Consider the following 24,458-nt stretch of genomic DNA (forward strand, 5'->3'; position numbering starts at 1 on the left):
TCAGGTTTACACCTCATTAAAAAAAGAAATTCAAACTGTATCCATAGCACCGTGTTTCCTGTTTTTCTTCAGCATTACAGTATTGTCTTTCAGAAACAGGATGTATTTCTGACTCTAACATGTTCCTATCTTCTTTTCAACTGCCAGACACTATCCTCTGCAGGAGTGTGTGTGTGGGGGTGGGGGGGGGGGCATGTATTACTCATGTCATGGGGACATAAATCTGTTTGCACAGCCACATTGTGGGGACTCGCCTTCCTTATGGGGATGCAGCGCAAGTAATGTAAATCATTTAAGTTTCGGGTGAAGACTTGTGTTAAGGTTAGGTCTAGGTTAAGGTTAGAGTTAGGGTTAGGTCAAGCCTCTAGGAAATGAATGTAAGTCAATGCAATGTCCCCGAAGATTATTGAAAAATGACTGTGTTCGATGATTTTTGTAGCAGCTTTGATGGGCAGCAGTCATTTTCATACAGCCCTGAAGAAAAGCGCTCCAAAATGTCAGGCCATTCGGAAGAAGGAAACAGCAACAAGCGCAGTCTGTCAGCTGACAAGATGACAAGCGGCTATTAAACCACGTTCAACTGTTGACGTGAAGCCGCGGCGCCAAAAACAGTCGGACGGGCCCGCGAGATATGATCCAGCTGCTGCTGATGGGAACAAAAAATAAAACACACGCAAAAGAGCCGTTTATTGAGGGCAAGTGATATCTCAAAAGGGTAAATGCTCCTACATTGTTTGTGTAATCAGGCATTGAGGTATTTTTTTAAAGCGGCAGCAAACAGATGGACTTCGGCAGCTGCAGCCATCTATCAGCCATAATGCAAAAATACTGCATTTCTAACAGGGTCTGCAAAGACTCAGAGAACAAGTGTGGGCTGGTTTCCATGGTGAGCAAAGCTAATCAGCCATTCCTCATCTTTTTGAGTGACAAACTGAGCTCACAATACCCTTGAAATCCAGGCTTGAAGCATTAACTCAAATAACCATCTATCTCTTACCTTGACCTCGCATGTGACCCGAAAGCATTAAACACCTCCCGTGTGAGTCAGAAATGAGATGATTGCTATCTTGCCTTAATTTGCCATTTCAACACAAGACAGACGTCAGAATGAGTAGCACGGTGTAATTGCCCTTGTCTAGTGCGCTAGATTGTTGGTTCTCCGAAAGAAAAAGAGACAGCGTGGCGCCTTCATTTGCCGCGCTATGAAACTCATTCTCAGAATATATAGCGGGGTAATTGGGCGATGAATTACTTTTGCATCAGGACCACTCAATGACACTGAATCTGATGTAATATATTATCTCCCCCTTTGTGGCAATTCATCCCCCAAAATGACGTCCAATGGAAAATGAACATTCTCCTCTTTTATCAGGCCTGAAAAACTTCCCGAAAGCAACTTCTCTTTCTAAAGTGCGCCGTGACATCGTGCTTTTTCATTATGTAAAGTCACGTCTCTGGCTTTGACTTGTGAGCGCTGTCGTTCCCGAAAGAGAAGAAATAAATGAGTTTTACATCAACTAATGCAATCAGCCGCAGTTAAACCGAGATCTCTACAAATTTGATTATATCTGCTATAATTGAGTAGACACCCCCACCTAGGATTATATTGCAAGGGGGGGGGGGAAAACACATTTATACGTGTGATAACTGGAGATGGATGGAGAAATAGATGTCTAAATGGAAGACGGGCAGATAATTTAAAAGAGGAGAAACAGCACATGTCTGTCAGACGGGGAAAAGAAACACAAGTCAACAAGAAAAAAAGGACAATCTTTATTTCAATCTTTCAAACCTGTAACAAAACGTGACAATCTCAATTCAAACCCAAAGAAGAAGTTTGGCAGAGAATGGCAGGCAACTACAAAGACCAGAAGGCAAGGCGAGGGCATGGTTTCCTTTAGTGCAGTTTCACAGTAATAATACAGGTAACGTCTGTATATTAAAAACAACAGGTGTGCTTAGGTTGAGGTGCCTAAGTGGATCAAGTTACAAGAGAGACTGAGCGACAAAATGAGCACGACGAAATAACAAACCCCGCAGCCGTCTTATTACTCAGCTACGCGTTTTAAAAAGGGTAACAGAAAGGGGGCGAGGAGTGGGGGATTACCTTTACACAATAACATAACAGCTCAAAACATTCAGTACCGTTTGAAATTAACATCTTAATTCAAGACCCGCTTAGTAGTGTGCTCGGGCGTCACCTCGTGAGACGCGACAGAAGGCTCGAGAAAAATCCAGGATGTGGACCTACGGTTAAAATTACTTTGTCAATCGACTGCACCCAAGTTCAACAACGAACTGACTGCTCACTCATTACCATGTGTCGAAGCCCCCTTGAGAGAAAGCCTGTTATAGCAGCTTTCATTGCTCATTTCAAACTTATAATTGCTTTGCAGCTCTGCGCGTTAAACACAATGCAGGAGTGTTTCAGATGAATAATGTAAAACAAACTCAGAGCAAATAATAATCCAGCGTGTCTGTTTAAAGGAATAGTTTGGCGTTTTGAGAAGAGCGCTTATTTGCTTCGCTGCAGAGAGACAGAAGATCTGCTCATGTTTCATTAGCTTAGCTTAGCATAAGGACTGGAAGCGGTGGGAAACAGCTATCCTGGCCCCGTCTAAAGGAGATAAGAATCAGTCCACCATCACCTCTGAAGCTAATTAACATCTTATTAAAATCTGAAGTGTAAAGACAATGACTGTTTGGTTTTTCTGGAGGTTATCTGCCAAATTAAATCTTGACAGACGCAGGGACTTTGTAGGTCGTCTCCACGGCAACCATAACAATTCCTAAAGTTACTTTAGGTTTTCTTCAAACAATTTCCAGTCTTTGTGCTAAGCTAAACAGCATCTAACCAAGAAGCGGATTTCCCCAAAAGGCCAAGTCATCATCGGCGATGGGGTCGAACGTGATGAAAGAGTTATCTGCTAAATATGGAACCATCCTGGTTATTCAGATGTTCACGCAGTATTTGTGTTTTTGTCTGTGCTCTTCTCACTGGTTTGCAGTGGGCGTGGCTGATTGGTCAAAAGCTGTCTGGGTGCTTCCATGGACCAATCAAGAGTAAGAATCTAAAGACAGCCAGGGGGAAATCTGCATTTGTTGCCATGGAAACGCCACCGAAAATCAATTCTCAAAATTACACCCTGAGTTTTTGAGTGTTGTCGGGTTGTTTTTTTTTTTAAATAACTCCCTACTTTAGTGACAAATATTGATCTTCATAGATATTAAAGATAACAAAACATGTTTTCAGGTGCTTTAACATGCCAGAGAGGCAACTAAATTCAATAAGGTTCACTCGACTGTGCATTTTTCATAAAAATGGTATTACACTGGGTGAAGCAGATTTTAGGAGCACTTGCTCTTTTCATGGAAAAGGCTTGCCAGCTGAATCCAAGCTGAAGCCATAACCCCTGCTTGATTTAAGCTATTATATACACTTTAGTCACAAGGGTATGAAAATAGGATGGAGATGGATTTCTATGCCTTGAGAAAACTGACAATAGTGGATTTTAACAAAAAGAAAGGGGTGAAACTCAAAGTAGGGAGACGGTCTTATTATTTCGTACGCTCCATGTACTTCTCAGTGCTTTGGGATGTAAACTTCAACCTACCTACTGAATTCAATACGGCAACCAGTGATGGAGGGAAGATTGAAATATGGGAACAGTCAGAGCTGGTCTATCTGAGGAATATGAGTTGTTAAAAGCTGCACGAGCTACTGATGCATGTTATGGGTGTCTGCTGTACAGATGCAAGCCATCTATACTGGGGATTTCTAGCTGGTCGATCATGTCGCGTTGAAATGAGTTAAAGAAAATATGCAGTTGCCATATTCCAGCATCAGCCAGACTGATACCAATCACCTTTTTCATCAACTCTCTGCAAGAATGGAGACTAACAGGTGGCTCGCACGGGAAATAAGTCGTATGCTCGGCACTTTGCATCCCTACAAGAAATATTTTCAGGCAATAACATACAATAGAAAAAGCACAATTCATTTATGGCAGATTTTCCTTCTTGGGCACTTCCTTTGCTTTCTGCACTCGTCACTCACTATACATGATAAGCCTGCACTTTGGGTTGGGGGAAGAGGGGAACAAAAAGTCTGTGTTTGCGTTGTACTCGGTTTGAAGGCAAGATTCATCTACCATCTACAAGATCTGCTATTCTAGCATAACAAAGTGAACAGGGAAAAAGAAAAAAAAACAGAAGATATTGGACATGACAAAAAAGAGGCTATAATAAGGGCATTTAAGTGGTTACAAAACAACAGCCTAACAATGTCAGAGAAAGGGTTACACATCACGTGGAATAAACCACTGGTTGGTCAAATCATAATAAATAAATGGTATGTTTGGTTCACAGCCATCCTTTCCTCTGTTGAACATTATGTGTTTGGACTCCATCATTAAAAAGGCTGTTAGTTTTAAACATGATTCATTGGCTTCACTGAGCAGCTGACCTAACGAACTGACGCGCAGAGCTCAAAGATGGGACAGCAGTCTGTGCTGGAGGGGCTTCGCGGGGAAGTGATATGAAAAACAAAGAAGCAGAATGGTAATACACTGATATGTCTTTGAGTTTCATGTCACTGTATTTGACTAGGCCTATCATCCTCCATCCAATAGGAGCCCCTGTGTTAATCGGTTTTCTTCTCCCCGGGATCCTTCTCCTCGGCGTCGTCTTCCTCGTTCTCGCCCTCTTCTGGGCCCTCCAGCTCAGCGGCGCGTAGCCTCTCCTCCTCCTCTTCCTCCTCTTCGTCGGTCAGGCCCTCCCTCTTGAGCGCGTCGATGTCATCCGAACCGTCGTCCGACTCAGCTGTGCAGATGCCGTAGCACATCAGGCTAATTACACCCAGCGGTAGGCCGAACAGGAAGCAGCCCAGCAGTGGAGAGCTGCGAAACACTGACTGATGTGGGAGAGGAGACGACAAAAGATGAAAGGCAGGCAGAGCAGGGGATGTGAGAGGGGGAGGGGGAGGAGGAGGGAGAGGAGGAGGAGGAGAGCATGGAGACAAAAGTAAAGTGAAAGAGATGCAGATGGGTTGAGGGAAATATAGAAATCATGGAATAAATGAGAGATAAATATGTGAAATTTCTCTCTCAAATAAGCATTTTGCAGATTAAATTTAAGCTTGTTTAGTCTAACCACTATGGGAACATGCTCTCGCTTTACATACAGGTTTGTAAACAGGTAGAACATTTCCACCTACTCAAAAACTCCTCCTAAACCGCCCCGTTTCTCATATTATTCAAGTCTGGGTTCACTAATTGGTTCGAGATCATTTGGCTAATTGCAAATTTGCTTGCTGGTAAGAACCATTAAGTGCATACACTGACGAAATAAGGGCATTACATCCAACAATGGGAGGAAGTGGGGCTCAAAAAGGTGCCAGAAGCTCATTTGTGCCTCGAGCTCTCAAACAGGTTAATCAGGCCCTGACCTTCAGTTCACACATACAACAACAACCACAGTAACAACTGATCTGTTGATCATTCGTCTCAGTGCTTCTTCAGTACAGGACAACACAGATGTGCAGCGAGTGCCTGGCTGCTTAATGAAAGCGTTACATCCCTCTCAAGTGTTTACAGTGGTAAAGAGCCTCACAGCTATTAAAGGTAGAGTCAATTCAAAATCCTATTTCGAGGGCCCATCCAAAAATATTTGTGGGAAACATCGCAGACGGGCTTTTATGTTTTTATCGGCGATACTGCGTCCTTATTCATTCATGTATTCATTCATTTGCATTCCGCCATTAAGCCTCGAGAGCGCGTTTAGAAGACAGGTCACAAATCATCTGCAGAAACTCACGCAGGCTTTAATATTTTACAGTTAATTAAATTTCTGTCATGTAATTTTCGGATGTCTGTATTATGTTATGCTGTTTGTATTCCATCTTATCTTGTTTTGTTTTACACTCATGACCAGATCGGAGCGTCGCACCCTTTTATCTATAATCCTCTGGGTCTCTTGTACTTTTAACATTGTACGGTTTGAACTGACATAAATAAAGAAATCTTAAACTTCAAACACAAGCAAAGGTCCACCTTTATACTGAGTCTGTCTGAAGATATTTTCTGCACACACAAACACTGTTTTTCTGTCTGCCTCGCCTGTAATCCCATAACCACAAACCCAAACACATACATTTGTGCAAAGGTTGCATGCACACACATACTGTCATGTTTTCTGGGATTGAATTACAACCACATCTTTTCTTACAACGCTCCACTGAGCTACACTCTTCTAGACTTTGCTTCTCTTTATTTACTACCTGTAGATCGTAGATACAGTAAATGCACGAGTCCAACAGCCTGTTGTGGAGTCTGCTCCTTGCCATTCACATCCATGTCCTCAACATACAAAATAAAACATCTACTACTACTCCCCTCCTGCGAAAACACGACCCCTCATCTCCTGAGGGTGCAACCGTGCCCGAGTCACTGAAGGACAACTTTGCAACTTCTTCTTTAAATGATATCAGTGATGAATGAGTCATTTGCCCTTAATATAGCAGGATAGATCAGAGACAATGTACCTAGAAGGGAGTATTCGGTCACAACTTGTGTCAACCACTGAGCTGAGAAGAAGAGAAATATTCACATTGCCTCCAGTCATTGCCAACGCAAGAGGGATGGTAATTGCCGTTTCTGTGTGATGCTAGATGAGGTAGAGATGGGGTGTGCTATGCTAACACAGCTGGCTATGAGTCATTGAGCCTAATGTGGCTGCTTCCTCATGCTCCTGTCAGATGCGCCTTTAGATCTCCGGGGGGCAAGGTGATGGCTGCCGCCTATCTGCTCTGGATCATATCATGTCACTGTGAGCAACACTAGCCGTGGTGGCGCTTGCAGCTCGATAAATTTAGAGGAGCGAGAAGAGATTTCCTTTCTTTTACAGGTGTAAGACAAGCCCTTCACGCATAGGTTCTTAATTTTGTGCTAAGTGTTGGTGTTCGCTAATTAGAAACAAAGAGGCACAGCCCAAAGAAATGTGATGCTGCGTTTTTGTATTAAAAGCTTTACCCGTTTCTGGTGGGTCTTATTTTTCCGGCAAACCTGGCCTGACATCTAAAAACCTTCAAGAAAAATAGTTCTACAAGCCTGTCTTTGTACCTCAAGGTTAAGCTCCATGAGTCACAATACCTTCCCATTTCAACATTTTCCTGAATAAAATCTATAATTTTCCTTCAGGAGTTCTCTGCATCCCTTTAAGGACATTGCTAAAGACAGTGTTAGGCTTCGCAGTACAACTGTGCCAACTGAGGAGCATTACAACACAGCTGTATTTACATTCCTATCACACCCTTGGTAAAATAAAGCCCAGTTCTCCCAAAAGAACCAACTACTTAGAGTAAAAGTGGGAGGAGAAGCAAGTTCAGCCTCCTGACCTCCTCTCCTCCCTAATCACTCCACCTCCCCCTGCTCTGTTGCCCGTTTCCCTCTCCCCATACTGTGTTTACAGCCTGCATTGCATATTCTCAGTTGTACTCTGGATGTTGTTTTTCTCCCAGAGGGAAAGAGCAAGCCGCTCTGGCACTCGTTTTTCAGCGTTACTGAACTTGGCGCATGTTGCATATATGCGCCATTTGCCGTAGACTGGCAAACACAGTCAAGGTGAGGCGTTGTGTGATGCATATGAACAAGCACAAGGTGCAGCAGTATCATAATAATTAATGGTTCACCTGTAGAGACAAAGAAAGACCAAGGCTAGAACAGAGGTATATCAGCTGGGTAGAAGGTCACTAGAGTAATTTTAAAAAATCACATTAGACTGAAACTAGTGTAAAATAGACCTTAAAGCTGCACTAATCAATGTTTTTATAGCAACAATGTGTCGAATAACTATGTAATATGTGCAAAGGGTCGGCCAGACAACTCAGTTCTACTGAGCGCTTTAGCATCATCACACTACCTTCACAGCCGTCACCGTGGACAGGCAAGCGTTCAGCAGCTAAAAATTGCTTACATCAGAAGCTGGTGGAGCCCAAAACAGAGCTAAAAGGAGTGTGAATGTTGAAGCTAAATTCGTCAGCTTGCCAAAAACGCAACTTTATATTAATGCTAATGTCGCTACGCGTGTGCTATATGGAAACAAGTTTGCCACATGACCGCTATTGTAGCTTGTTGTGGTGCTCCGAAGATACCCGGAAAACTGCATTTTGCTACTTTTTTGGCAGTTTTTAGTGAAAGTTTTGATGTGCAAAGATGTGTTTGCAATTATTTACAGCTAATGGTTTCAACCTGGTGTGCATTTTATTCAACAACTCAAGTACACAAGTATTTTGAACTTGAACAATGTTGTGCTTCTATATAAATATTCTGAGCGTGAACTTACCATAATGGTGGATCTGGCATCAAAGGCCACACGTTTGATCTTCTGAATGACGCCATCACCTCCATAAGCCTGCAGGGAGACAGAGGAGTGTCTAGTCTGTGCCAATTTTATATTCAGCACAATTTGATGTAATTATAAGGGGACAATCCCGAAATAACAAAAGAATTATCAACATATCAATAAAAATGTCTCAAGCTACTCCGGCAGTAGGTGCACAGAATTATCCAAGTCTCAGGTTTCCAGTCAGATGGTCAGAACATCCCAGACATTTAGAATATTGTTTAATTAACCGCTTCTCTGCACAGAATTATCTGCTGTGTCTGAGTGTCGTTTGTTCACTGCCCAGCGGTTCTTCTCTGCCTGAGCTCATTTATTGGCAACAGCACCTGGGCAGCCACTGAGTGATCTGCCCCGACGCTAATTCATCAGGATGGCCAATTAGTGAGCTCTGACTAAGCAGGACTTCTGTGAATGAGCTGAAGGTGGGAATGAGATGATCTGTGTGGAAGCAGCTGTTGCACAGACTTATGCTGTGTGAGGACTGTGTAAGTAGTTTGAGAAGTTTTTACAAACATTTTTATCCCGAGCTGTTGGAGTCACTCGGTCTTAATTGCGAAGGAGCAAAGGATGGAGGACAAAAACTAGAGCATTGAGTGGGGATATGCTTAAATAACTAACTATCTATTCCCTAAAAAACTTGCTTGAGAGATGCCACAGCCTGCCAACTGCGTCCTCCTCTGGCTGCTTCATGCAGGGCTAAACACGGCAGCTGTGTAGCTTAGTGTTGGTGCTTTTCATGCTACTTATGGAAAACGCTAAAAAAACTATAAGAATTTTAGTCAGGCACGGGGGATAAAAATCATCTCTCCACATTCCCCAGAAAATGAAAAAAGAACCCTGTGAAATCTAACACTAACCACTGTCATTTTATTGCATTATTTGACATTAAATTTAATGCATTCGTCTCACATTATTCTGTGTATCTCTACCTGAAGCACAAACCAGCCTTGGCTGGCCTGTGAGGCATCTCATGGCAGACATAACGCGAAAAGGCTGAAACTGTCCAGACTTTGGCAGAAACATGGAGGTTTCTGTTGCTGTTTATTTGGTGGGAGGTGGTTTGTTTTGCCAAGCAAAAAATAGCTCAGACCTTTCTTGGAAAAAAGGATGGGACCTCTGGCTGTTTGGCTTATGGTTTCATACATCTGGTGACTTTAGCGTAATACCGGAAAGCGATGACATTTCTTTTCCAGATTAGTGTACACACTACAATACAGAGTTCATGTAGTAATTTCGGTGTTTGACTTAGGAGACGGTATTATTGTAGATAATCTATTCAGAGGGGACAGCAATATGAAATCTAAACATGCAAACGGAGATTGCAAAAATACCTCATCTGGTGAAAATATTTTCCAGGGGGGACTTAAAATGCAAGGCAACATGCTTGATTAATGAGGACTACTGGTGTGATTACAATGGTACAACACAAGGGGAAGGGGGGGAAAGGGCTATACTGAGCAGAATGCATAAACAGAAAGCAGGAGAGGGAGAGGAGGAGGGGAGGAGGAGAAGATTTGGACCTGTGCAGAACCGTTCAAAACACCGTTGATGAATTGGACCAGCTGCTCCATGGTCTCAATCGGCTCACTGGGCAGGAAGTACTGCTCGTTGGATGTGTTAAGGATGATAACGGAGGGCACCGTCACCTCGCTGAGAAAAACAAGAAACACAGCTTTTAGTCGTCTTAACCTCGGCACCTTGGACTGCCATTATCAAAGTGCATTAGATGGGAATAAATTGTGGTTTTTGTGAAGAACAAATTGTAACAAAGAGAATACAATAGCGGGATAAACAAACCCTTTGTACACAGAGCAACCTAACTTTTCCCACGGGCATTCTTTCAAAGAGAGGATTTTTTGTCTCAAATAGGCCAGGCTGCAACGCTTTTTTTCCACAGAGTGGCATTTCTTCTATCGTTTATGCAAACAGCGTGCAACTCTGGGGCTTTATGGGTCTGTACCGGTCACAGTTAAAGAGACCTTTACAAATTACAGCTGACAAGTGAATCGCAGGGAGTCCAGAAGGAAGCAACTCTGCATCCATGCTGAGACATATACAAAACCTACACCAGGAAGAGCAGCAGACCAGGGATCTCGCAGAAAAGGCAGCAACAGAGACATACAAACTGTGTGCTCTGGAGCCACTTATTTGGACAAATCAGCAGAGGAATTCAAAGCCCAGTGAGATAACGAACAAGGTCATATAAACAAGCAATCCCTTTTTCACACGTCTCGCACAACACCAAAGCCTGGCTTAGATAAGGTATCCAAGCACTTAGATGCGCGCACACACACAGGCACACGACAGTCCATCACAGCGCTGCCACATCCCTGCAACAAATTTTCACACACACGCACGCTTATCCATCTCTGTCCGAGTCCACCACCCAGCTGAAATCAGGAGTGCAAACACACACACACACCCATGCAGGAGAATCATCAACGCCTCCCTACTCTGTCCGGCTGAGATCTGCAATCACACACACACACACATGCACGCACAGGCGCGCGCGCACACACACACTAAGAACGCATATTCCATCTGACATCCAGCCTACTCCAACAGATGGCACCCATTTAAAATAAATATGGATTAGCCTGTTCACCTCTGCGAGAGGAGACTACTGGGGGTTTGCCGCCCATAATGAAGGGTCATATACTGTACTCCATAGAATTAGAGCTGACAGAAAGCACACATTGAAGTCATTTCCTTACCGCTGCCAAAAGCAGCTGCCATATAAATAGGGCTAATTATTTTTGCCTTCATTTCAAAATACAGGAATTTTATTCGTGTTTATTTTGATCTTGAAAGGAACAGTTTGGCATGTTTTGTGGATGCATAATATTAGACGAGAAAATCAACACCAATCTTACACTTATGGCCCGTTGCACCAGCTATACACAAACTCCCTGCAAACTCCACACTAAACAACACTCTGAAGCTAGTTAGTTCGATACTAAAGTTCATGTTTGGTTGTATCGCAGAGATGTGCAAACTAACAAAAATATCGTCACAGAAAATGACGCGTTCACTTCTTGGGGCCAAACGGTGAAAAGCATTAATCTCAATGGACCGATTATTACCGTGCCCGGTCGTCTGAACACTTACCTATGTAACAGCGAATGGGCTAACGGCAAAAAATAGCTAAGGTTAATCACCTAACAGCAACAAAAAGGTGCGTAAACTAGAACACAGCATTATGATTAAAAATAACAACAGTGACATCAAGTCATCGGGTAATAAAACTGTTTTCTGTTACTGAGTGGATGAAACTGCAACATCATAACAAACACTTAATGATAGCCTGGAAAACTGTTTTAAATTATCCAACTCTATATATTTACTTGCCAACACTATAACATCAGTGTCTAACAGTGTCAAGTTACCGGCTTTGCTAGCCCTTTAACATAGTGTAATGTTATGTTGATGTTAGCTTGTGTGCTACCTCTTTGAATTTTTCAATGAAAACATTAAAAACAACAGAATCACAGAAGCTGTCGGAAATCTACTTTGTGTGTGAGATCTGTCAGTCGTCAGCTGTGCAAACAGTGCGTGGCACACCGAACGCCGCCTCCACAACAGTTATTAGAGGTTCCACATAAGCAACCTTTAGTCTACGGATCAAATGACCCGTAATCATTTTTCTCCTCATTCACCTTCTATGATCACATCAGACTTTTCAGTCACCTCACATCCCTTTCAAGTTTGTCACAGCCCACACTGCATTCCATACAGCCGTAATCCTGCGTTTAAACAGAGGCAGAGACAGCCTCGGGCTTAGACTGGTGCTCGTGTTGGATGTGTGTGTGTGTGCGTGTGCGTGTGCGTTCACCAGTGTGTCTATGTGCCTCTGGTGAAAGCAGGGGCAGCCTTACGCCAGACAGACCGCTGCCAGAACACAGTAATCGCTGTGATGACAGAACGAGGGATAAAAAGCCATCAGATTTATTTCCATGGCTCTCCTAAGGGAGAGAATTAGTGGACATTGACAGGCCAGGATTTCATTCCTCAAAGGAGGGCAATTAATCCTGTTCTACAGCAGCCAAACTCAGTCCTGTTAAACCCAGCGAAATACATATTGTATGTACTCACACAAAATTAGGAAGGCTAATCACCTCTTTTATCCTTAAATATAAACATCGCCCGTCTAATTTCAGCCGTGCACCGAACGTAGTCATATTTCCAAAACGACTTCTACTGTACTCACTGACACACTTTTAATTACACAGGACTTAGGAGACCATGTCTGCTATAATCTCCCTCATGCAAACAATAGCATGCTCGAATTAAAAGGACATCCTGTAGCGGTCTTTACGCTCGCAGATTCTCACACAAACACACATGCAACACTGTACAAGGCACATAATTACACACTGTACGTTAGTAGACACAAAACAGACACGCCAACTGCTACAACCACGCCGGGCTGTAACACTAGTGGGGTTCTGTCTAATTAAAAGTGTGGGATGTCAGTTGCGCGGCCTCTCCGAGCAAGACGCACCAACAATCAGCCTCAGCCAGGGCGCAGAGCTGCTGCGGCGGCGCTCTCTGCCTCATTAGCTCTGCTCTTTGACAAGCTATTAAAACACATGACCGCAACAGATATAATCCATGCATAGCCTTATCCTTAAATTCCTCATATATACCTCCCACTATCCTGCCGTCGCGCAGGCAGATTTGCAGGAGCTTGTGTGCTTTTTTTTTTTTGCACGATGGTGGGGGGTTGAAATTGCAGAGAGCACTAAAAAAAGAAATGACAGTCCGTCTGTGTAGCTGACTTCTCCACGAGAGAGCGTCTTTCATGGCAGAGGCTGGCATTACAAGTCAGTTCAAGCCTGGTTAAGTAGCTGACAGCGGGTAATGTGAGGTAGAGGAAGAGCAGGATGACATGTGAAGAGAGAGGTAAGCTGGATGCGAGACACTCACCCCATAATGAGGCTGTTAATGTAGTCATTCCCATCCATGTGGCCAAATTGGAAGTCTCTGGGGATGCAAGACAAATCAGTGGCATGAGAAAGTGAAACAGTGCATTAAAAACAACATATAATAGAGTGACACAAGCCTTTCTCTCTCTCTCAGTGGACCAGAACAAACTGGGACACCAACTTTGCTGCACAAACGTGAAATCGCGTGTTCTCGGTTTTTTGGTCACGGCGGGATCCACAAAGCCCCGTCCTATGTCGTCTCATGTTTCTCCTCGTCTTTCCCGCCACGGAAACGACTCAGGTGATTTATCTGAGCGATAAGGCAGGAGGAGGAATTCAATTTGTATCTCATTGTGCTGCACTATGTCTGAGCAGAGTGTATTGTGGGTAGACTCGGGGAGGGAGAAGTCCAGGGAGGCGAGTGACTTCCGCTGAATGACTGATTATGGGGGCCTCTACATATATATTATATTCATATTGAATCATAGCTACATCTGGCACGTTTGTCCCCTGGGTGCAACACAGTACCGCCTGTGCTTATACCAATGACATGATTATGAAGAGACTGCACTATATAATAAATCCAGTGGACGCAATATAAAATCAGTCTGGGTTAGTGATAATCTTGCTGACAATGGTGGGCCAGACTGGGAATAAAGCTCATCAAAACTCAACATGTAACTTTTGCTGTGAAAGCTGCAGCGCTGCGAGGATCAGTGTGTGCATGTCCAGCACTGATTCGGACGCAAAATGCACTTTGCCTGCTCAATAATTTAAATATTTAGAGGTCTGTTTCCTGTGTATGTCCATCCTCCCACTCCCGCTGACACTTCTTGGCCAGACCGCTGAGCAGACCGGCCAAGAGGGGTGAGAAACTAACTGCGAAACTTGCACATGTGAGAGGAGGCAAGGAGCAAACCGGAGGCACGACTGCACGACACATTTTTCTGGTAAATACACTCAGATTTTCCATGACAGGTGGAGATTTTTGGCTGTTTACTAAAACGCTCCCTGTGGAAATGTGTCTTAGATATTAATTTAACGAAAGCGAAAGTGGGTATTTGTTGATGTTATTGGTCGTGTCATGTGGCTCTCATGAAGAGAGGAGTGTTTTCAGGAGACGGATTTCAGCAGAATTTAAATTCCAGCGAAAGTGGGTGCGGAGGCGAGCGGCATTACAGCCATAGAAGGTGGTTTATAATAGACACGAATATTCCACAGGAGATTCACCAGCAGGCTGGCGAAGGAATTAATTATTGAACAACCCCTGATCATATAAAAACAGCATGTTTTTGGAGCTTTAATAAACACAAGGGTGTGGGGAGAAAAATCACCCACATACACACTCTGGACAGGATTTAAATCACACATGCAGTATTAATAGTGGCCAAACTTAAAGCAGCCTTCTGTAATATTTTATGGGATTTAAGCCTCTTTCAAATGATTGAAATAGCATATGTCTTTGTTATAAAATTAGTCCATGTAAGGCTGCTATACATTGCAATGTGGTAGCATTTTTAAATAGTACCACAGGGGGCGCCAAAGTTTGCAATTTTCAAATGCATCGTACCTTTAAGATATTCTTATATCTGTATCAATTAATTTATTTTGGCCACTTGGTGCAGCAAAACAAGCTGTAAGCAGTTTTACAACATAAGCACCGAGTTACATCTGCTTAATATCTGGCTCTTTAGCTGCTAAATGCCCCACTATGCTAACTGCGTCTGCTGTTTGGTGCTGGTCAGGTAGCGTTCAGTGGTTTTATGAGAGCTTTTTTTGCTGAAAACAGCTGCCTGCTGCATCTGGAAATGTTGAGCAGTGGGACTGAAGTGAAACATTAAAACTGCAGACCACAAAACCAAAACAACGAGCTAAAGACGCTATAAAGCACTGCGGAGCTGAGGGGAGCTGTGGAATCGAGTGAGAATTCTCTGTGGGTTCACATTTTTTCAGTTGTAAACATAAATATAAATATTCATTGGTGCAGCTTTAAGATGTTCTAAAAGTGTTCTCAAATGTTAAAGATGTTTCAACAGATAAGTACCATCTGAAACCTGCAGGGTCCAGTACAATTTATAGATGGAAAGTTCTGATTCACAGGTTTCAGTGTGTGAGGAAAGTCTTTGAGACGAGGCTGCTTGTCTGGTCTTGTTGCACCAACCTTCTGTGCAGCAGCTGGCACATAAAAGCCAAGACAATAATGACTGGTGCAGAATTTCAACCCAATACACTCCTACTAACTGACTAAATCAGACTTTCCCACAAGTGCAATTTGCACACATGTAGGTATGTGCTTCCCCCCACTCTCTCACACACACACAGTAACTCCCTCTCAGACCTGAGATTTACATGCATTGTTCTGTCAAAATGCTACAAATGGCGTCTGAGCTGAATACCACGGCATTTATTACTGCATCAAACAGCGTGGGCTCATTTAAATGTCAGTCATCACTTATGATCTGTCGTGCGCTGCCTCCGCCCACCACCGGGGGCGACACTCGAGCCTGTGACTTGTAATTACCAGTGCTGCTTAGGTGTGTGCAGGCAGCTCTGATCTCAGTGGGGATCTCAAACTCTAAAGTCTTCAAAAAAAAGCATCACTGGGTAGTGCGGCAGATAGCAGTCTAATTGATGATAGGGATCTGTGTAATTCAATCAGTCCTAATGGGGAATGCATGGAGAGGGAGACACACTTTGATCACGGCGGTTCGAGACACACCTCTTCATTCAAAAGCAGAGATCTATGTGATGAAGCAACACGGTCAATGATGGAGCGCAGTAGGGTACTTAAGCACAACATAATGATGGAAATGTGTTCCTTTTTTTTTTTTTGTTTAATTAATCCTTTTGAGGAAATCCTCTTGTCGCCTGCCGCCCTGCTGGGACTGATCAGAGATAAGGGTCACCTAGAGAACAGCGACCTCCCGGCTGATTTGAATTCAAGCCACCTCAGCAGAGCACATGTTAGCCTCGACCGGGGTCCTCCAGCTGAAGGATGGCCTACCTACCGCACGCACTAAATCACGATGCTGCACACAGGCAACAGTTTCATGTGAGCGTGTTTAACATTTGGGTGTCTGTGTTGTTGCATCATCCCCGTTTTACAACATTAACCTTTACTGCCCACCAGTGACGGTGACCTTTAATACCTTCAAGTATTAATACCACACTGTAAAAATACTCCACTACAAGCATTCAAAACCTTAAAGTAACTTGGCATTATCAGCAAAATGTACTTATAGTAAAATTAAAGTACTCATTGTGCAGAAAAACATTCCCTGACAGTGTTTTACTGTTAAATCTGATGTTTGTGGATTCATGTTGTTGCATTTTACTACTGTGGCTGTTTAAGGTTGAGCTCATTTTAACTACTTTATATACTGTGACTACAGCGATGCATCATTTTCTATAAGATCATCATATGTTTGCTGCGTGGCTGTCCTGTGAGAACCACGTATCTCCAAAAAGTTTTAACGAGCTCAGAGAAACAGCTTTTCAGCTTTGTGACGACGCATTTTCCAGCTAATCCAAGAGTTTATTTAGCTGAAGGAGGAGGAGGAGAATTTTCTCAGCTCATAAAGGAAGACTTGATCCTAAATTAAAAATCATCACATTTGGAGATATATGTGGTACTCACAGGACGGTGACGCTGCAAACTCATGATGATCCTATAGAACGTGATGCATCGCTGTAGATTAAACTAGCAGGCAGTAAATAAAGCATTCAAAATGAGCTCAGCATTAAACATCTACAGCAGTAAAATGCAACACACATTAATGCAGCAGTAATATTAATCCAGAAACATCAGATACAGTAATAAAACACTGACAGGGAACATTTTACTGCACTAAGAGTACAAGTACAGTGGTTTGCTGATAAAACTTTTACTTTAAGTTTTAAATGAAACGTAGGAAAAATTGTAATCTGAAAAGTAACTTGTCACTAATGGTGTCAGAGAAATGTAGTGGAGTAAAAGGTGAAATGTCATAAAATGGAAATACTAATGCAGAGTACTTGTGTAAATGCACTTAGTAACATTTCACCACTGCTGCCTGGAAACAGCAAAAATAACAATAACACCGCTCTAGACTTTGAGTGCATTTCCTTTTTGTATTCTGCGCCGTGTTTAATTGGTTCCTCACCAGCAACAGCGCAGGTCGAACAAGGCAGAACGCAACATAAACATCCCATCTCCAGTTGTTATTGCACAATTGGAGCTGGAGAAAACAGAACCGTACGCATTAATACAAACCGAGCTGAGGCTTTGACTGACAGCTGAAAAGAACACCTATATTTGGAAGCTGACATTTTGCATAATTACCTTTCTACTGAACCTCAACGAAAACAGACGTGCCCCGACAAAGGCATAAACTTGCTTGCGAATAGACAGGCAGCGTTCCCCGGTGAGAGCACCATCCTAGAATAAATGTATAAATTGGATGTTCATCTTTCACCTCATCTTGTACCCGTGCCTTACCTGTTAAAATGTTCTCTGTATTCCTTCGCCACCCTCTGAATCAAGGTCTTTAATCTAAAAGCAAATGAGAAGAGAGTGAAATACCACATAAGTCGGGGTCCAACCTTTTTTTTTTTCCAGCCGATGCCTGCAATTTGTGGGAAGATCCAAACAATAACAGCGAGTCTTATCTGTATTTGAAAGCCGTCCACTTAACTTTTGTAGTAACCGTGGCAGTCATTTATATAGAACCATGCTTTTTAATTTCAGTGTTTTCCGTACCTGCCACTCTCCTCTGTGGGGTCCTTCTCATCGATGACTGCAATCGCCACCAATTTGCCTGAGGTGGCAGACAGGGATTACAAATTACAATCGCACACACAAAAAGAGGGTGAGAAGACAATGGCAGGGCAGATAAGAGGCTCTGGAGGAGACGAATCACCTCTCAACAGGGGAAAAGAAAGAAAGAGGCTCCGAGAGCGCTTTATTCATTCATCACTCAAACACTGAGCAAGCTAAGGCTTTCTACTTGGTTTAACAGGAAACAAGTGGTCACTTTTTGGCAGAGGAGCTATTTCAGTGCCATTCAAAACCCAAACCCACTACATGACAAATAGGTCTACTTAAAAAAACTGTTACACAACTTAAAAGGTCTGTTATTCAGACTTGTATGGTTGGAAGCTTGAAGCCCCTTGTCGCTTAGATGAGAGTACCAGGCTGCCCCCTGGTGGTCACCGATGGTGGTTTTGCAGCAGGGATGAGGTTATGTAAAGACAGCCTGGCATCATGAAAAGGAATAAGTTAGATTAAAGCTACTTTTTTCATTAGCTTTTTGGTGTGACTGTGACGTTCTTCCACCGTGCATCTGTAAAATCCTTTGATTCAAGACGTTAAAAACATCCACGGCAGTCTCTCTTTCAAAGGGCTGTTTTGTATTGTGGGTATCAGACATTCTATCCACTCTCTGGCCCTGAAGAAAAGCCTTCAGATGTTCCTGCCCACCACAAAGAAAACAAAACTGTTTCACTGTGAATCTGGCAAACAGATTTTGTTTCATCAGCTACTAATCCTTGCCTCCGTCTGTGTTCTGTCACGTAACTTTTCACCAATAAATAGATCTAAAGTACATCTCGAGACTATTCGTTGATTTTGCTTAGATTTGTATTTAGACAACAGTGCAGAGTTTTGTGTCAGCGTGACTTGAAAGGGCCTTTAAGAGCATTAAAATGTAACTCCACCACCCCACAACAAGCCCAAGTGCATGAAACCTGATACTTGATTGAAAAGCCTTTAGAGACAAAGCTGTTTTCACAAATTCACTTCAATCTGAAGTCGACTGAGCTATTGTAGCAGACTGAAGCCACAGACTATGCCGTCTTTAATCAGTCACACAGGCTTTATCCAATTAAGATGCTTTGGAGACTCTTTTGTGTTCAGAACTACCAACACTAAACAGTGAATGTGGTATAAATGGGTCAAAAACTGACTGTAAGCAGCGGTAATTGTAGGCAAAATCCATCCATTTGGCATCACTGATCCCAGTCAACCGGGAATAAAAGGTAAAATACTGTATCTAATATTGGAAAACACAGCTCTATCTGCACAGAGCATCAGTTTACTGTCTCTAACGCACAGTTTGTGTTTCACTCCCTTTCCTGTGGGAGATAAACCGTGTGTGCGTTTCAGCAAGTGGAGCAACACCATCAAAAGCCAGAGGGACTTCTATCATAGCCGCGATACACAATTAACACTGATATTTTTACAAGGAACTTTTGACAAGTTGGAAAATGATTTTCTAATATAAAATCATCACATCCACTGCATGGTACGGCTCAACTCTACTCGGTATCAGGGGCTTTTCTCTACTAGTAGTATAACTTTGGTCTTGAGAAGGTGCAAACCTTTTCCTCTGCCTGGCTCGCCTTCACCATCACTCTTATTATCATCATCATCATCAACCTTCCTAAACCACACACTCACTGCGCACACACACAAAAAAGGAGCTATGCTAACTTTTAACCAAGGACATTGCAGGGACGGTGCACTTCATTAATTGAGCACGGACTGGTTAAGTGGGCTGCCATATTTTTTAAAATCTGGGTCAAGTGAAGTTAAAAATTGCAGCGGCTCTTGATGGTAGTTTTTAAAAATGCCCCATGTCGCACCAGTGACGATCCTCCGACCAATCGGTGGTCTGCAGCATTTTCTCGTCATCTATTACTATCGGCTCAGCTCGCTTCGAACCTCGGCTGAGGTGTTATGCACAATGGGTACCCATTGGAGTCAGGCAGAGACTTTAAATTACAAATGATGATTCTCATCCTGTTATTTAACTGAGTTTGGCTCCATGAGAGTAAAAGAGACTCAAAAATAAAAATATGTGCAAACACTTGCTACACTTCTTTGCCTTATGTGACAGTAAACTAATATTATTATTAATATATTTTAGGTTTCAGACTGTTGTTCAGACATCTGAAGTCTTCATCTTGGAAAAAGTAATAAGTAAATTCATTGATAAAGAAAATAAAAGAATGCTGCAGCCTTAAAATTAAACTATATCTCTGTAATATAAAGAGTATACAAACTATTTCTGGTTATTTGAAACGATGATCATGATTAGATACATTTTGGTGAGTAATGTACACAAACACCTGCTAAAACACTCCTGAAAATGATTAAAATGCAATTTGGGAGTAAAGAACATATTATGAATAACAGATTTTACGCCACCTGTTTCTCCCAGCTCATAGAGTGTAAAGCCATCAATCTGGAGGTATCCTTGGAAGCGCTCCTTGTTCACCCATGACGACAAACTAGCATCTTCATACTCTGCAACACAGAGAGACAAAAGAAGCCCATTGGCATTCAGCACACAAGCTGTCTATATTAAAAGCAAAGCAGAACAGCGTATTGATGCCGGGATCGTAAGAAGATCACAGTGTTTACCGCCTGTGCGCTCTCCGGGGAATAAAGAGCGGGACACAAGCTGAGCATTCACAGGCAGAGGTCAGTTAAACAATGATCAGAAACTGTTTTGACAGAGGGCTGCCTCTGGGTTAAGAAGTCAGGGAGGCTATTTTGAGCCTAACACAGCACAATGGATTGTGACTGTGTGAGCAGATTAGGAATCAATCCAGAGGTAAACAATCAAAGGTATCAGTTTGGCTGTCAGGACACAAATGGAAGAACATTTTGTTCATTGTCCACACTGAGCATGTGGCAAAAGATTTATTTGCTATTTATCGAGTAGCCGGTTGTCAAGAATATTAAAAAGCTGTAATTTTCATTAACAATAGCTGCTGTTTTTTCTGGGATATTGGCTCAGCTGACCTCATTTCTACAACTATTATGCCTTTCTATCCCCCACCCCCTCCAAAAAAAACACATTTGGTGTGTAAATTATTCTCCACACATAACGTACATTCATTTTCAGGACACAGTTTTGGCAGATTTTTACACATTTGGAGCGTATGCATAATTCAACAGATGCATTAAGCCAAGGGGAAAAAAAAAAAAGTTAAAGTGCAACAAATAAATAAAAAAAACTAAACCGAAGCAAAATAAAGGATTGCTTCCTGAATGTGAACCACATGTTGTTGCTTACCCCAACATCTGGATGCAACGTGCAAACAGGAACCAGAGCCTGTCCCTACAGGGTTTGAATACGGTGCGGTGAAGCTGCTTAAACAACACCGCTTCCCCCAGCTAGAGAGGTTACAGGATGCACATAATTGATGTCAAATGTAGCTGGGACCTCATTATGACATGTTAATAAGCTATCGTGACCTTTCTGCTAGCATTACAACAATTACAAGAACACTGATGACTTTTACATGGATCTTAAGCTGCAGGGGCCCAAAGGAGCCAGCAGCAGAAGAGTGAACATGACAAGCTAAAACCTGAACACGCTTTTAAAACCCCAAGGTCACAGCTTATACTACTATTAGAGTCAAAATGACCTTATTGCGATGCGCTCCGTTTCTCAGTGCTGCTGCTGTGCAAAGGCAGAGCAGCCTCGCTGTTCCGGCTGCTGAGTCAGTCAATCTGGTAGATATTCCAGAGAGTTCTTTCCACAGATGTTTTGACTTTATAGACAGCATACAGCTGCCTGACTCTCTACTCCCAGAAGCCAGAGAGAGCTGAAGGCCCCATACTGGGATCGAACAGCCTGGCGAACCTCTGCACCGGCTGATCTCGCTTCACCTTGAAACAAATTAGAGCTGCTCTATTCCTGGGCGGCAACCTCACAAATCTCCATACTGCCCTACAGGAGCCTGTCAGCCCAGAGTTCACACAGCGGGAGACGGGGGAGAAAGATGAGGGTGGGAGGGGGAATACAAACAGACAGTGGGTGGAGTGAGGATGATCCAGTGTCAGAGCATGGAGCTGAGGGAGGAGGCAGCTCTGACACATCTCAGCGACGAAGGTTAATGGCACAGAGGACCTCCGAGATGATGCAAATGGCGTAGGAACAAAAGCGGAGCATAGCAGAGAGGGTGAGGGCGCAGGATACATCATCAAAGATAATTCAGACCGGGTGAGGCAAAGACGGCGGCAGAGGACGAGAAGATGGATGTATTTAACAGTGAAAGAAAGCTCAGTGATATGACAGGACAACGTGTCTCACTTTCTTACTGTGTTAAAAAAAGAAAATCTTAAGGAATAACACTTTGGCTTGTGGCCAAAAAGAAAAAGAAAAAGCCACAGTGAGGGATGGGAACCATAGAAAGATATGTGAAGCTTGGCTACAGAATCAGATGCTTGGGTCTCGGTCCAGAGACGTGAGCACTTTGTTCCAAAGCTATGGGTTTGGCGAGGTACCATCGGTCCACCACTGACTGAAACATCTCAACAACGACTGGATGGTTGAACATAAGATCTTGTACAGACAGTCATGAACCCCAGAGGATGCATCCTTTTGACTGGTGATCCCTTGGTTTTTCCTCTAGCGCCACCTTGATGTTGACATTTCTGGTTTTGAGAGAGACGTTTTATCAACCACTGGATGGATTGGCATGAAATTTGCACACATTCACGCTCCTGTCAGGATGAACTGTATTAACATCAGCATGCTAATGTGCTCACAATGCTAATACTAACATGCTCATGTCAAGCAGGTATAATGTTTATCACATTCACCATCTTAGCTCAGCATGTTAGCATGTGAACATTTACTAAACTCAAAGTACAGCTGAGGTTGATGGGAATGTAAAATAGTGGCCAAATTAAAATTTCAACCTCATGATGGCACAATATATCAAAGTTACCACAGTTCATCCTCTAGAGACCATGAACGTCTGTAATTTCCATGGTAATCCATTCAATAGGGGTGGACCGCTTGAGTTACTCCATCCAAGCGTTTGGCATAACTCGGAAATTAAAACTCCCCACAACAACAACATAACTGGATGATGGCACAGCGGGGGGAATTACATGAGTGGGAAACACTTGTGGCCAGTTATTGCACTTTCATTAGCATGTCATCCACACTGACCTCATCGTCAATTCAAATAACCTCATAAAGTTAAGTGCCATAAAGTGTCACCAGTGAGTTATCACTTTTTTAAGTGTCATCACATACCACAGTTATTAAAGCGCTCCCAGTAAACACAGGCAAACTAGTGCTGCCTCACAGCCAAACCATGAACCACCAACTGATCAGCAACTGATGAGTATTAACACTCAAAAACATGCTTGGAAGCACATTACAAGCATCTGCAAACAGCATACTGTGTGGCAGAGCTGCACTGATTAGTCGATTAATTGATTAATTAACTGGAAAAAAAATACAATTAGTGTGATAATTGATTAAAGGTTTCAGTCATGGTTCCAGCTTCATCAATGCTGCTTTTCTTTGTCATTTCTGAAAGCAAATGAAGAGTCTTTGTGTTTTCGACTGTTGGCTGGACAAAAGAATCAATCTGAAGACGTCACTTTGGGCTCTGGGAAACTGTGACGATGACCATTTCCTGCCATTTTTATTGACTAAATGATTAATCAATGAATTGTGAAAATTACCTGCAGCTGAATTGATACTGAAAATAATTGCCAGTTGCAGCTGCGCTGTGTTGACTAAAAAAAAAAGAAAAAACATGGGCATGCAAACATTTTTTTGTCTTCTTACAGCACAAACGTCGGGCCCAATAGGTCTCACTGCACACACACAATGATCAAAAACCATTCAGCTCTTGAAGCACAATAACAGAGCAGACCTGTATAGCTGTATGAAACTGAGGATTTGAGTTATTAAATATGTATGAGCCTCTGTGCTGTACTATATTTTAACACCGCTCTTCAAAGGGGGTGCCGCTGTTTGTGATGTGCACTAAACCAATCAAAGCTCAACAACAGCACGTCAAATATTATTTTACACAAAGCAAGAGGCCAATTTGGGATAGTGTGGGTAGGTTTTGCTCAATGGCATCTTTTCTTCAAAGACACAAGTCAGACCTGTACGTGCATAGACTTTCAAACAAGTGTTTTATGAATCTGCATCTTTATAAAGATAATACCAGGAGGGGCTTGATAAAGGTTGCTTGTGCAGTGTGGTAACTGCTGGCCTTGTAGCTGGTAGATAAAAACAACACAGCTAACAGAAATGTGCATTATGCATGCACACACTTGAATAAACGTCATAGTCCGCCATAAAACAGTGTCACTGGCCGCCTATGCAAATG

The 24,458-nt window shown here is 42.8% G+C and overlaps 1 protein-coding gene across 1 annotated transcript in view; it reads right to left on the minus strand.

Annotated features, from left to right (window-relative positions):
* Window positions 1–1,753: 1,753 nt before the first annotated feature.
* The window catches only part of LOC121624138 (protein disulfide-isomerase TMX3-like), a 34,150-nt gene continuing 11,445 nt past the window's right edge, over window positions 1,754–24,458 (minus strand). Inside the window, exons 10-16 of the mRNA XM_041961756.1 lie at window positions 20,512–20,610; window positions 18,064–18,121; window positions 17,803–17,856; window positions 13,327–13,383; window positions 9,921–10,050; window positions 8,341–8,409; window positions 1,754–4,912 (exon numbers count right to left, since the gene is read on the minus strand). Coding sequence (XP_041817690.1) covers window positions 4,643–4,912; window positions 8,341–8,409; window positions 9,921–10,050; window positions 13,327–13,383; window positions 17,803–17,856; window positions 18,064–18,121; window positions 20,512–20,610 — 737 coding nt within the window. The 3' untranslated portion in view covers window positions 1,754–4,642. The remainder of the gene's footprint in view (window positions 4,913–8,340; window positions 8,410–9,920; window positions 10,051–13,326; window positions 13,384–17,802; window positions 17,857–18,063; window positions 18,122–20,511; window positions 20,611–24,458) is intronic.

This window comes from Chelmon rostratus, chromosome 20 (assembly GCF_017976325.1).
Source record: "Chelmon rostratus isolate fCheRos1 chromosome 20, fCheRos1.pri, whole genome shotgun sequence".
In the NCBI taxonomy this organism is placed as follows: Eukaryota; Metazoa; Chordata; class Actinopteri; order Chaetodontiformes; family Chaetodontidae; genus Chelmon; species Chelmon rostratus.